The following is a 12,258-nucleotide window of genomic DNA, read 5'->3' as shown; positions in this document are numbered from 1 at the left end:
ATTTGAAGGGGTTAGTGACTGGAGACTGGGAGAACAAACAGGAGACCACCTAGTCACCTGGCTTAGAGGTGACGTGGGTCTGGGCTTCAATGGCAACAACAGTAAGAAGAAAGGTGTAAAACTGAGTCAGTGATGGAAAGGAAAGAATGAGGAATTGAAAAGTTCTTAACTCAGAACCCAGAAGACAAACTTGAAAGGGCATCTCTTGAAATGACAACACGGTATCCAAGTGGAAATGTCCTATGGGCAGTTAGAAATCCAGATTGAAGTTCAGCTCTCACTAGAGGTGATTTAGAGGTTTTCAGCATGGACTGTGATAGAACCCTTAGCATCCTTTGAGCGTCCTGAGACAGGAAATGTGTTTACATTTCTGCAGGAGGGACTTGAGGAAAGCCCACTGTAAGGCCATAGTGTCAAATCAGAGAAGGTGATCCAGTGAGACATGAGAGCACTTGGTAAAATAAAAGCATGTTATTCATATTAGTGAACCGATATATTATCCGATATATCCTGTCCCCTTCAGAGCCCATAGTCACAGGCCTCGAGGTTGTTCTGCAAGTAGAGATCTAAGAAACCTTGAAAGGCTTTTGGATCAATGAAGAGGGATGATACTGCAGGATCTTTCATCATGGCTTCCATCCAGAGCTTAAGATTTGGAGTGTGGTTTACATACCTGTGGGAGATGGAAAGAATGAAGGTGTGAGCAAGGCTAAGTAGGAAGGCATTGCAAATTCTCCTATATATCATTATTACCACTCTGCAGTTTCATATTGTTTTCCTCTTTTAAAAATAGTTCTTTAAAAATACTTATTTAAGATGCATGCAATCATTGAATATGAGATTTGGAAGATTTTGTAGAGGTCCTTGTTTTATGAAGAGGAATCTAAGACTAGAGTGAAGTGACTTGCTCAGTTAGCATGAGAACTTGTCCAAACGGACATGAAAGACAACCAAGAATGTTATATATTTGTTATTCTATGGTCAGATTGTGACTAAAAGTAACCCTTAATAGCTCTAAGCTCGAAGAATTGGCAGTAAGGCAAGGTCGCTGCCAAACTTCGAAACACAGTTTGGAAAATAGTGTGGGACTCTTGATGGTAAATGGGAGGTAGCATTGGTCATACACTCCTTCCTGAAATCCTTATGAAAATGCACATCCTTATGGATTTTTAACCAGGAGGGAAGGAGTAATTACTTTTAAAACATTTTACTACATGTCACAGAACTCCCCACCCCTACTGGCCCCAAGGATGAAAAATGGTGAGTGTAGGTATAGGACATGCCCTGGAAAGTCCAAGTCTCCTCCTGTCTGCTTGCTCCCATTCATGCCAGTTGAATGAGATATGTTAATTTTTGTTCATAAAAAAAGGTTAGTATATACTATTTTAGTTATCATTATCCTAAATTAAGCACAAAATATTCAAATATCTTACTCATTTAACTCCAGGGCTACCAGCCATTCAAACCAGGGCCAGATGAGGTAATCAATCATAGAAAGAGAACTGCCACCAAAGAAGGTTGTCTTCTTATTAGTCAGAACCTGAACATTAAACAGCATAAGAGTACTTGTTATTTGTGCATCTGGTAAGATTCATCAAAAGAAATGATGAAGGCAAGAGTTAAGAAAGTGAGAGCAGCAGGTTTAACCCTGACATATTCAAGTTGGCTTTTTGTCTGATTAGTTTAAGCTTTAGAATCTCTTGGTTTGGGATGAAGCAAAACGGTCAATAAAATAAACTGGAAAATGGAGAAAAATAAAACAAGCTACAGAGTACATGATCTTTGTAATAGATATATCCAACAAAGGACTGGTATTCAGAATATAGAAAGAACTCCTGGGAATCAAAAAGAGAAAAGGCAGAAAACCCATCAGAAAACTGGGCAAGACTTGGACTTCACAAAAGAGGAGGTCAAAATGGCCAATAACCATTTGAAAAGGTGCTCAACTACATTAGTCATCAGGGAAATGCAAATTAGAACCAAAATGTCATACCACTTCACATCCGTCAGAATGGCTAAAATGAACAAGACAAACTTAGTAAGGGTGTGGATCTACTGCTGATAGGAATGTATCAATAATTTGGTACAACCATGTTTTAACAGTACCTACTAAAGCTGAGTTCATGCATACTGTATAACCCAGTAATTATATTCCTTGGAAATGTGAACATACGTTCACCAAAAGATAGGTATAAGAATGTTCACTGAAGCACTATTTGTTACATCCCCAAAGTGGAAATGTTTACTGTCTATCAGGACTAAAATGGATAAATTGTACAGGAGTCATACATTGGAACACTATACAAAGAATAGGAATGAACTACACACAATATAGATGAACCTCAGAAACCTGATATTGTATGAAAGAAGCCGGACCCCAAAGAGTGCATATTATATGATTCCATTTGTATAAAGTACAAAAACCATCCAAAAGTAATATTCTGTTTCTAGATATGGATGCTAGTATCATGGCTGTGTTCACTTTGTAAAAATTCACCAAGCTGTACTCTTATGCTTTGGGTAAATCTCTGCATACTTCAATAAAAAAATTACTTAAAATATATTGGAAATAACTAGATTAACTGCTAAACAGATGCCAAATAAAATTATTTGAAAACCAAACACAAATACTGTGATTCTGAAATTTAAGAAGGTGAACTGGTATGGTTTTGCGAACAGAAGAACTGAGAATATCATCTGGCTAATCAACACCAAACCATTTTATAAAACATCCATAGTTTTTCTTAGGGCCGTTGTAACATTCTGCATTGAAGATAGAACATTTATACCTATCTGAGTATTTGTCTTTGGTCTACCACCAAACTAATCATCTGAGCAGTATGGACCGCATCTCACCTTCTACCTCCCATGCTGTCCAGCAGAGTGCCTTGCAATTATTAGGCACTCAGTATTGTACAATGAATGACTATTGTTTGCGGTTGTCCTTAAACTGTAGCGCCTGGTAATATTATGCATAAATAAAATAAGTATGATAGTTTCACTCAGAAGGAAATGCCCTCTCAGCAGCCTGAAACATGGAAATGGTACCACTCACTATAAAGTGTGAGTCCTTAACCTGGAGTTCTGTGAACTCAGATGGGAAGAAAATTATATGTCCCCCAACTAACCCCAAATTTAGCAGGTAGTATGTGGATGTTCTACTGCTCCAGGGGCTGGTACCTTCAACCTTCACCTTGTTCAAGAGTCAACTGCAGTTGTACGTAGAGATTACTTGAAATCAGGAAACATGATTATCTTCATGTCCCTATATGTGAAAACTGATTCCCTGGCGGTCCAGTGGTTTAAGACTCTGCCTTCCAGTGCAGGAGGCGTGGGTTCGATCCCTGGTCAGGGAACTTAAGATCCCCCACGGCATGTGGTGTGGCCAAAAATAAAACAAAAACAAAAACAAAACCTGATTCAAGAAAGAATATAAAAATCCTGAAAATCAATTAACATTAAGGAAACTGTACTATTAAACTCCACCCCCATAAAAGACACCAGACTCAAATGTTTTAAAGAAATAGCCAAACCCTATCAAATGATTTCAGATCTTAGAAATCCAGAGAAAGTAAGCCAACGCATTTTATGAGGTTACAGTAGCCTTGATATAAAAACCAAATAAAGATATGATAACAAAATAATCTTCTTTACGAACAAATATGCAAAAATCATTTAAATATCAACTAATTCTAAAGTATATATGAAAATCCACTGAAAACAAGTAGGTTTTACACAGTAATACTGGCATGGTTCAACACCAGAAAAATCTGTCAGTGCCACCATATATATTCACCAGATTAAAGGGAAAAAGTTCAATGAACATTTCAGTAGATCTAATAGATGCAAACAAAACACTAAAAATCCAATACTCATTCATGACTTTTTTTAAAATTAGAAAACTAGTAATAGAACTTTCTTAATAAAAAAAAAGGTTTCTGAAAAAATCTCCAGCAAAGTTCATACTTAATGATAAAAGGTTAGGATGGATTCCCATACAAGACAGGACTGTATCTTCTCTCAGGAAAAACCTAAGGTTGAGTGAATGGAGGATGATGATTCCATATACAGGTCCAAATGGCAGCTCTTCCGCAAAGCAGGTAAAAACACATCTGGGCTTCCCCAAATGTCTCTCTGACTAATGGCAAACTCTTGTGGGAAATGTTTATTATATAATAAACATTTTAATATAATTTTATTTAAGTTTTTATGCAAGTAATTTTCTTTCTTTTTTTTTTTTTGCGGTACGCGGGCCTCTCACTGCTGTGGCCTCTCCCATTGCAGAGCACAGGCTCCAGACGCACAGGCTCAGTGGCCATAGCTCACGGGCCCAGCCGCTCCGCGGCATGTGGGATCTTCCCGGACCGGGGCACGAACCCGTGTCCCCTGCATTGGCAGGTGGACTCTCAACCACTGCGCCACCAGGAAGCCCGATTTTATTTCTCTTTATATGTTTATGTAAGTTTATTATATAATAGTAAGTGGGAAAAAGAACACAATGACTTATACTCTGATTACAGTTATGTTAACTTTTTAATATATGTTCAAGGACTGGGCTTTCCTGGTGGTGCAGTGGTTAAGAATCCACCTGCCAATGCAGGGGACACGGGTTCAAGCCCTGGTCTGGGAAGGGAAGATCCCACATGTCGCGGAGCAACTAAGTCTGTGCGCCACAACTACTGAGCCTGCGCTCTAGAGCCCACGAGCCACAACTACTGAGCCCGCGCGCCTAGAGCCCGTGCTCCGCAGCAAGAGAAACCACCACAATGAGAAGCCCGCACACCACAATGAAGAGTAGCCCCCGCTCGCTGCAACTAGATAAAGTCCGTGCACAGCAGCAGAGACCCAACTCAGCCAAAAATAAATAAATTTATATATATATAAAATATATATGTTCAAGGACTGAAAACAAACATGGAAAAATAACAGGTGAAAAACTGGAAATGTGGGTGAAATTTTTCCGTGATATTTTCATGTCAGTGCAATAAAATGTTTTAAAAGCAAGCCCATGACAAACCATTATTAGGTGTTTTGGTTTGTATCTTAAACACAACAGCTTACAGCTGCTATCTGTTGTAAACTAAAATTTCCTATTTGGTATTATTGCTAATTAAAGTGATTTTGGAAATGGGAGTATGAAGAAAAGAGTAGAAGGTGACAGCAGATACAACGTATCACTTCAATAAAAATCAAGGAGAAGGGGTTAATTACCTCCTCTAGCTTGCTGAATTCTTTATGCAATTCTTCTTTCAGGCCAGAGCAGTCTTCCTTATTTTGCCTTCTAAGAAAGCTTAATAACAAAGGTGGTACCTAGACAGAGAGTAATTTCTTAGTTTATCAGTGTGACGCTAACTACACCAGCCCCCTCATATAAAAGCGCCATAGAACCCTCATAGACCCAGTGTCAGGATGTTCTAGAAACTTCAAAAGTACACCAATTCCTTTGCTCACAGAGGTCGGGTACTGATCTTAAAAACAGTTTTGTTGCCTTAGATGCTGTACTGGTCAGGATTTTATAAGCTGCAAATAAGAGAAGCCGATTGGTGAGCTTGGGTCAAAAATGTCCTAAAAAGACACTGAGTGGCTCATAGAATTGTTGAGAGGCTGAACAAACAGGTCTGGAACATTTCAGAATCATGCTGGGAACTGACCTGATGGGAAGCACCCACTGCCACCAGTGAACCGAGCACTGGATGCTAGTCTGTGCCGCTGCCAGAAGTTGGACTCTGAGGTAACCAATGCCACTCTGGAATTCAACCTGGCAACCACCGCAGCTCCTGAAAGCCAGGAGCTCTGCCACCAGCCACCCTCACCAGTAGAACCAGCGCCCCACACCAAGCCTGTTTCCCCACATGGCTCATTTCTGAATTGAACCCTACCATGTGTGTGTCTGAGAGGAAAAGCCTAGGTCCAGACCTTGGCCCCAGCTGCAAAGGGAGCTGGGAAGGGGATTTTCCTGATTTCTATCTTGGGGAGGGCATGAGAAGACAGTTCAAAGTGGTTGATGACCTGAAGACTTGACAGGTGTCCTGTCAGATGCTTTCATGCTTGTGGTAGAAGGTTTGTGTTTTAATGCTCGGTCTTTGGTACTGTCTCACTGCAAGAGACAAAAGTCCACTCGTCCAGTGGAAGTAAACAGGCACTTGTAAAAATACAGGAGAATGTCCTGAAAGCCCATCCATCCCAGGGTACAGCTTGCCGTCATTGGAACTGAAGGTGTGCAGGCAGCCCTTCCTTCTGCATTTCCATCCGGGCCTGCCTGGTCTTTCATCTCTGCTTCTCCTTAAATGTCTGCTCCTTGTTATTTTCCAAATGTCAAATCCCTTTGCAATGCTCTTAATTTCTGATTCCTTAAAAATTCTTTTTTTGTGTGACTTTGATTTGTCGTCTCCAATGGTATATACATACACCTCTAAAACCTCAACGCTTTTATTGTCTTAGTCTCTGTGTCTCATTTCCAAGTTCCCAGGAGAGAAGATGATTTGGCTGTGGATGCAGGTGGGGGCATTTCTGGTTTGCTGAACTGGGGCCAGGAGGGTGGTGTCATAATAGTGCTTAAGGCCACCTCTTCCCTAAGTGTGAGGGAAGTAATGGTGGGCATCTCCAGCTGTTAGCTCATTTTCTTTCTGGACAGTACAATGAATCTCGTTACTGTTTTTAAAAATTCTCCAACATCTTTCTTGTAAATGCCATATTCCCTGTCCATCATCTTTGATGGCAACCATCTCTAGTATTCTTTCGTTCTGCTAAGCCAGACAACTCCCTCTTCCTTCCCCATTGACTTCCCTTTGCAATGTCTCCTTTAAGAAAATGTTCTCCCTACAAGTCTCACCTTCTGGATATTTCTCTAACCACTTCTTTCCCTAGAGATAAGATGTTTCTTATTGTGCTGAGATATATCCTGACAAAAGTAACAGAATTATAGAGATATAACCTGACCATGCTATTCGCATTGTCTACTGTTGGTCATTTCTGTGTTAATACTAATTGTTTGAACTCACCCAAATGTTTGATTTAACATTGATGCTAATTAAGACACAGACAGTTCTCCTATAGGAATGCCATTTACTCAGTCCACAAGGAGCTATTGCCAACACACAGAAGGTGCTCACAACTAGACAATGTGGCTAGAACAACAAGAGCTAACATTGAGTATCTACCATCTGTTGGACTCTAGGTGTTTTATATTAACTGATTTTTATCAATGGGATGGGATCAATTACTATACTCATTTTACACATGAGCTGAGGCACAGAGGTAAACTAATAAGCAACTAGCTCACCATCACATAACTAGGAAGGGCTGGTCACAAGCCTAGGCAGTGGGCCAACAGTGATGGAAACACGGCCCTCACCCTCAAGGAGCTCACAGCCCTGGTACAACACACAGGCAAGAAGACGGCAGTCCCCACAGGGGAAAGTTAGCACACGTGGGCACACAGAGCTGGGCACTAACCCAGCCCGGACAAGCTTCTAGAAGACAAAGGTATCTGAGCAAAGGCTGTTGTCCCTTGGTTCCTTGAAGGATTGGTTCCAGGGCCCCCAGCAGATACCAAAATCCACTGATACACAAGTCCTTTATAAAACAGCATAGTATAGCGGGCCCTCAGCATCCTCACGTTCTGCACATACAGGAGTGCAGACCGTACAGGAAAGAGGACTTGGAGACAACCAGGCAAAGTGAGAAGGGGGAAGAGTCTTCCAGCAAGAGTTGAGAAGAAGGTGGCAAGTTTGGGAAAAATAAAAACATTCAGCATGACAGGAATATGAAGTGTTAGGAGAAGAGTGGAGAGGTGTAACTTTGGGAAGTGGGAGGTGTAACTTTGGGAAGTTAAAGTGAGAAGGGGGAAGAGTCTTCCAGCAAGAGTTGAGAAGAAGGTGGCAAGTTTGGGAAAAATAAAAACATTCAGCATGACAGGAATATAAAATGTTAGGAAAAGAGTGGAGAGGTGTAACTTTGGGAAGTTAACAGGATCTGGACCATGAAAGGGCTCGTAGGACATGTCCAAGCAGACAAGAGCATAATGCTGTTTGTCTTCCCCACCCAAATCACTGAACCATCAGTGACAGCAGTGATTTAGCTTAAAAAACAAAGGTGTTATATAGGAGCTGAAATTTCTTGAACACACACCTTAGAAAACAACTCAAAGACCATCTTTTGGCAAGCTTTCTCATAGGGGTCATCTGGCAACAGCTTCTTTCCTGGATATGCTTCATCCAGGTACTCACAAGTGATGGCAGATTCGTAGATCACTTGACCCTGACTGTTTTCCAGAACTGGCACCAGGCCGAAGGGATTCTTCTTGAAGAACCACTCAGGCTTATTTTTTAGGTTGATGTTAATGACTTCATGCCTGAAAAACACATAGAAGACAATTAAGAGAGTAACATTTTTCTTGTACTCCTGAATAAAGCCTCATTGGTCTTATCATCCATTTAGCTGGTCAGACCCGAAATTTCAGAGTCAGCTTGGCCTTGATTCCTTCCCCCTGCCACCTCTTCCTCAAATCAAAGGATCAGCAAGACCTGTCAGCTAGACCTTCGAATCACATTCTGGCTTCATCCACTTCTCAACTTTAACACTGCCACCTCATCTAAGATGTCATCTGCCACCTGGACCTCTACAATAGTCCCACCAGCCCCTCCGCTTCCACTGTGACCTCCCTACGGTCCATTCTCCACACACAAAAGTAAATTGGATGAGGCCACCCTCCTGCTTACTTACAGCCTCTCGCTTGCTCCTCATTGCAATGAGGATAAACTCTAAACCCCTTGATCTGGCCCCAGCTTACCTGTCACATCTGCTTCCTATGACTTTTCCTTTAGTCATTATGATCTTGCCACACTGGCCTTTTTTTTTTTTTTTGCGGTACGCAGGCCTCTCACTGCTGTGGCCTCTCCTGTTGCAGAGCACAGGTTCCGGATGCGCAGGCTCAGCGGCCATGGCTCACGGGCCTAGCCACTCCGCGGCACGCGGGATCTTCCCAGACCGGGGCACGAACCCGTGTCCCCTGCATCGGCAGGCGGACTCTCAACCACTGCGCCACCAGGGAAACCCCACACCGGCCTTTTTTATATTTCTTGAATTACTTTCTTCATTGTACTGATAATATGTAACTGAAATTACTTTGCTTACTTAATTACGTTTGTTATGTCACTTCCCTAGAATGTAAGCTCCATAAAAGCAGGGATCTTGTGTGTCTTGGTCATATTCAGAAACCAACATGTAAATCAGCAAAGTTATAAGTAGATTTAAATGCTATGAAGAAATATAAACATTTTCAGATAGGTACTCAGTATACATTTGTTGAATAAATAAGTGGAAATGCTTCAAGATTGTCAATTAGATACTCCATTTGGGACTAAGAAGTATCTTAATTGTAAAAATATATGAGCCAACTAATTGAGTTTCTCCACACCCCACCACTCCATTGTATGAGAATCAATGATAAAATTCAATTCCTTTTGCTAATTTTAATAGAAAGTTCCTCACTTTTTTCAAGAATATTAGGGAATCCAAAAAATCCATCCACGAAATAAACTTTCAGATTAAATCTCCATGCCTTGATACTTTTTTTAAAATGTTACATGGGTAAATCACACTAAGTGTGAAAAACAGGTGAAGTCCAGGCTATATTAAGATTGTTTTTAGAACTAACTTGTATCTTGCCTAAGAGATTTTAGGGGAAATAAGAGAAAAGAAAGTTTCATATAATCGTTAAAGCCAGGTCCATATCATTGTCAAAACTGGATGAGTAAAAAAAAAAAAAAAAACTGGATGAGTGTTCAATAGAACAGATTAGCTACTCAAAAGTAATATACCCAGCACCTTTTGTTTCCTATTTCCTCATCCACCTCAGCAGCTAGCTACAACAGCATTATCTTGACAATTTAAATATGCAATCCCTCCCCCCATGGAAACAAAGGAACAGCCAGATTGAACACTGGCATCTGTGTGTATGTACGAAAATGTTCGTGTGCTGTCAGATTACCGGACACTTCAGATACAAGCCACTGCAAGAAAAATGACGTTCCCTGCTAAGAAATTATCAACATTTCTGAAATTTTATAGTATGAAAAGAAAAGGTAAATCCTGGGCTTTTGTCATAAAGTTCTCAGAACACACATGCATTTTGCTAACCTGGCATGGTGAGCCAACAAGGCAACATATCTGCTGCAACAAGTTCGAAGATGCACCTTTTAGAGAAAACCATGCTTTAGTAAATTCTATCATGTGGTAAAATCTAGTACCTCTCTAAGCAAAGCCTTCTGGGACTCAAAACTGATCCATAAACATAGCAGACCTCTGTTGTTCGCACTGCCTGGCAGCTGTTACACCCTTCACCCTCCATACACACACTTTTATGTAAAATCACTGCAATTTTCCTTTGGGAAACTGTCCCAATAAGATATGGTTGTTTTCAACCCAGAGTTCCAGAAGGGCACTAACCCAGGACTTTGTGGCCCCAGATCCAGCTGTGTCTTGCTCCTGGACTTTTCAATTGTATGAGCACAAGATATGTCTTTTTTCAATCCAGCTGAAATGGATATCTCTTAAATGCAATAAAAAATCCTGACTAATACAGTAAACATTACAAGAGTTGGATAAAATAATGTTTTGATAAATGTTACTATTGAATACTTTGCTATGTGTTCACAATCTGTTTCATCCAAAATAAGATGCAAATCCTACTGAAGTGATGACTAATTCAAAGATAATTAGTTTTTTTTCTTTAGACTATATCTTACTTATTTTTTTAGAGAAAAGAATTGCCTGCTTAATTCTCCCCCAAGAAGACTAAAATTAGTTTACAAATTCTAAGCACATACATGGAAAATTTCTTTGTCATGGGGGCTTTGTTTTAAACTTCCACACTACAGGTATCTAATGTCTGTTCAACAGATTCCAAAGGTCATTGGAAGGGAGGCGGTTCAATGGCTATTCAGCTCAGGGAAAAGCCAATGACTTGCATATTTCCTGTGGATAACCCATATGTCAATCACCTTAATAGTTTCAGTGAGGCTTCCCCAAAGTCTGAATTTTTAGGCATAAACACTTTATTTCACTCAACCAACAACCCAATCTATAGGAATATTCACAGTACAGTTAACTCAGCACTCTGTCCAGAGGAGGGTCAAGGTCTGGACTCTTCAAGGGGGCAAATTACCGACTATTCAGGAAGGGACTATAGCCTCAGAATAACAGCAAACAATATAAACAGGACATGAAAGAAGCGGGGTGATAGAGAAGGAAGTACAGCAGAACTCAGGGGTCTGCCAGAGCTAAAAGAGCTGCCTGTGGTTACCATTCGAGGGATCTCTGCATGCCACTAACTTTACTGGAGCCTCAGCTTTTCTGATCCATAAAATGGTTAATCTAAACGGGGTGTCCTAGACTGGTGGTGTCTGTGGCATTCCTCCCGCCCCCCGAGAATAGGGTTCATAACTTTCTCTGTCCCCCCCCCCAAAAAAAAGGCTGATGTATTTTGTAGTAAAGGAAGCTGCGGAGACCCTATCGAAGATTTCCGCCCGCTCTTCCCGCAGCTGTTGGTTCCTGGCTGGCTCCGGGAGCGGCCCGCGCCTTGATCCTCACCCAATTCCCTTGGCCTTCAGGACCAGGAGCGTCCTCTTGGCGAACGGGCAGAACCTCATACTGTAGACGCGAATCAGGCCCTCGGGGACCTGCCCCGGGGGCGCGCTTCCTGCGGGGAGAAGCGGAGGCGGTTACAACCCCGACAGCAGCGGGGACTCTCAGCCTCCCGCCGCCACCCGGGCCTGGCCAGTTTCCCGCGGGTGTAAGACCTCCTGCGTGGCTCCGCTCCGGAGCACCCCAGCCCCCAGGCCCTGGCCCCGACACACGTCTGAGGGTCGCCGCGGATCGCGGCGGGCAGGCCTCACCCTTCCCCAGGCTCCTGGCTGACCCTCCGGACATGTCGGCGCAGCACAGGCCCGGCTGGCGCCCGGGCTTGCAGGCGATTCCGAAAGTCGGTCGCCCCGCCTTTCCTCCTTCCCTCCCTCCTCCCTCTCTCCCTCCCTCCCCGTCTCTCCCAGAAGCGCCAGCAACCCGCGCGCAGAAGGCCTCCTGGGCGATCCGACCCCGCGCCCAGGCTGGCTTCCCCACAATCCGCGAGAAGGAACGCGTCGCCGCCGCCGCCGCCGCCGCCGCCGCCGCCTCCCGCGCGCCTTGTGGGAGATCGTAGCCAGACGCCCACCCCGTAAGCCCCGACCCAGGGCCAGCCTTCCCGGCTTGCTGGGGCAA

The 12,258-nt window shown here is 42.6% G+C and overlaps 1 protein-coding gene across 1 annotated transcript; it reads right to left on the bottom strand.

Moving 5' to 3' along the window:
• Nucleotides 1-452: 452 nt before the first annotated feature.
• GSTO1 (glutathione S-transferase omega 1) lies at nucleotides 453-12,007 on the bottom strand. Its single transcript, XM_024735049.1, has 6 exons — nucleotides 11,898-12,007; nucleotides 11,593-11,701; nucleotides 8,131-8,353; nucleotides 5,212-5,310; nucleotides 1,434-1,540; nucleotides 453-673 (listed from the first exon to the last, which is right to left on the bottom strand). Exons 1-6 carry the CDS (start codon nucleotides 11,929-11,931, stop codon nucleotides 520-522), a joined length of 726 nt encoding a protein of 241 aa, XP_024590817.1. The 5' UTR covers nucleotides 11,932-12,007; the 3' UTR covers nucleotides 453-519.
• Between the last annotated feature and the right edge of the window lie 251 nt (nucleotides 12,008-12,258).

The sequence above is a fragment of the Neophocaena asiaeorientalis genome, unplaced genomic scaffold (assembly GCF_003031525.2).
Source record: "Neophocaena asiaeorientalis asiaeorientalis breed wild unplaced genomic scaffold, Neophocaena_asiaeorientalis_V1.1 scaffold240, whole genome shotgun sequence".
Classification (NCBI taxonomy): Eukaryota; Metazoa; Chordata; class Mammalia; order Artiodactyla; family Phocoenidae; genus Neophocaena; species Neophocaena asiaeorientalis.
The sequence above is the reverse complement of the archived record's forward strand: the minus strand, read 5'-3'. Positions and strand labels throughout refer to the sequence as shown.

Bases quoted from the DNA above. Each gene is read 5' to 3' on its own strand.
- GSTO1 (XM_024735049.1), bottom strand. From the start codon at position 11,931: ATGTCCGGAGGGTCAGCCAGGAGCCTGGGGAAGG. The intron at 11,702-11,897 runs GTGAGGCCTGCC...TTCTCCCCGCAG, and splicing joins AGCCAGGAGCCTGGGGAAGG to GAAGCGCGCCCCCGGGGCAG. The intron at 674-1,433 runs GTAAGATATTTG...CATCTCCCACAG, and splicing joins GTAGCCCTGGAGTTAAATGA to GTATGTAAACCACACTCCAA.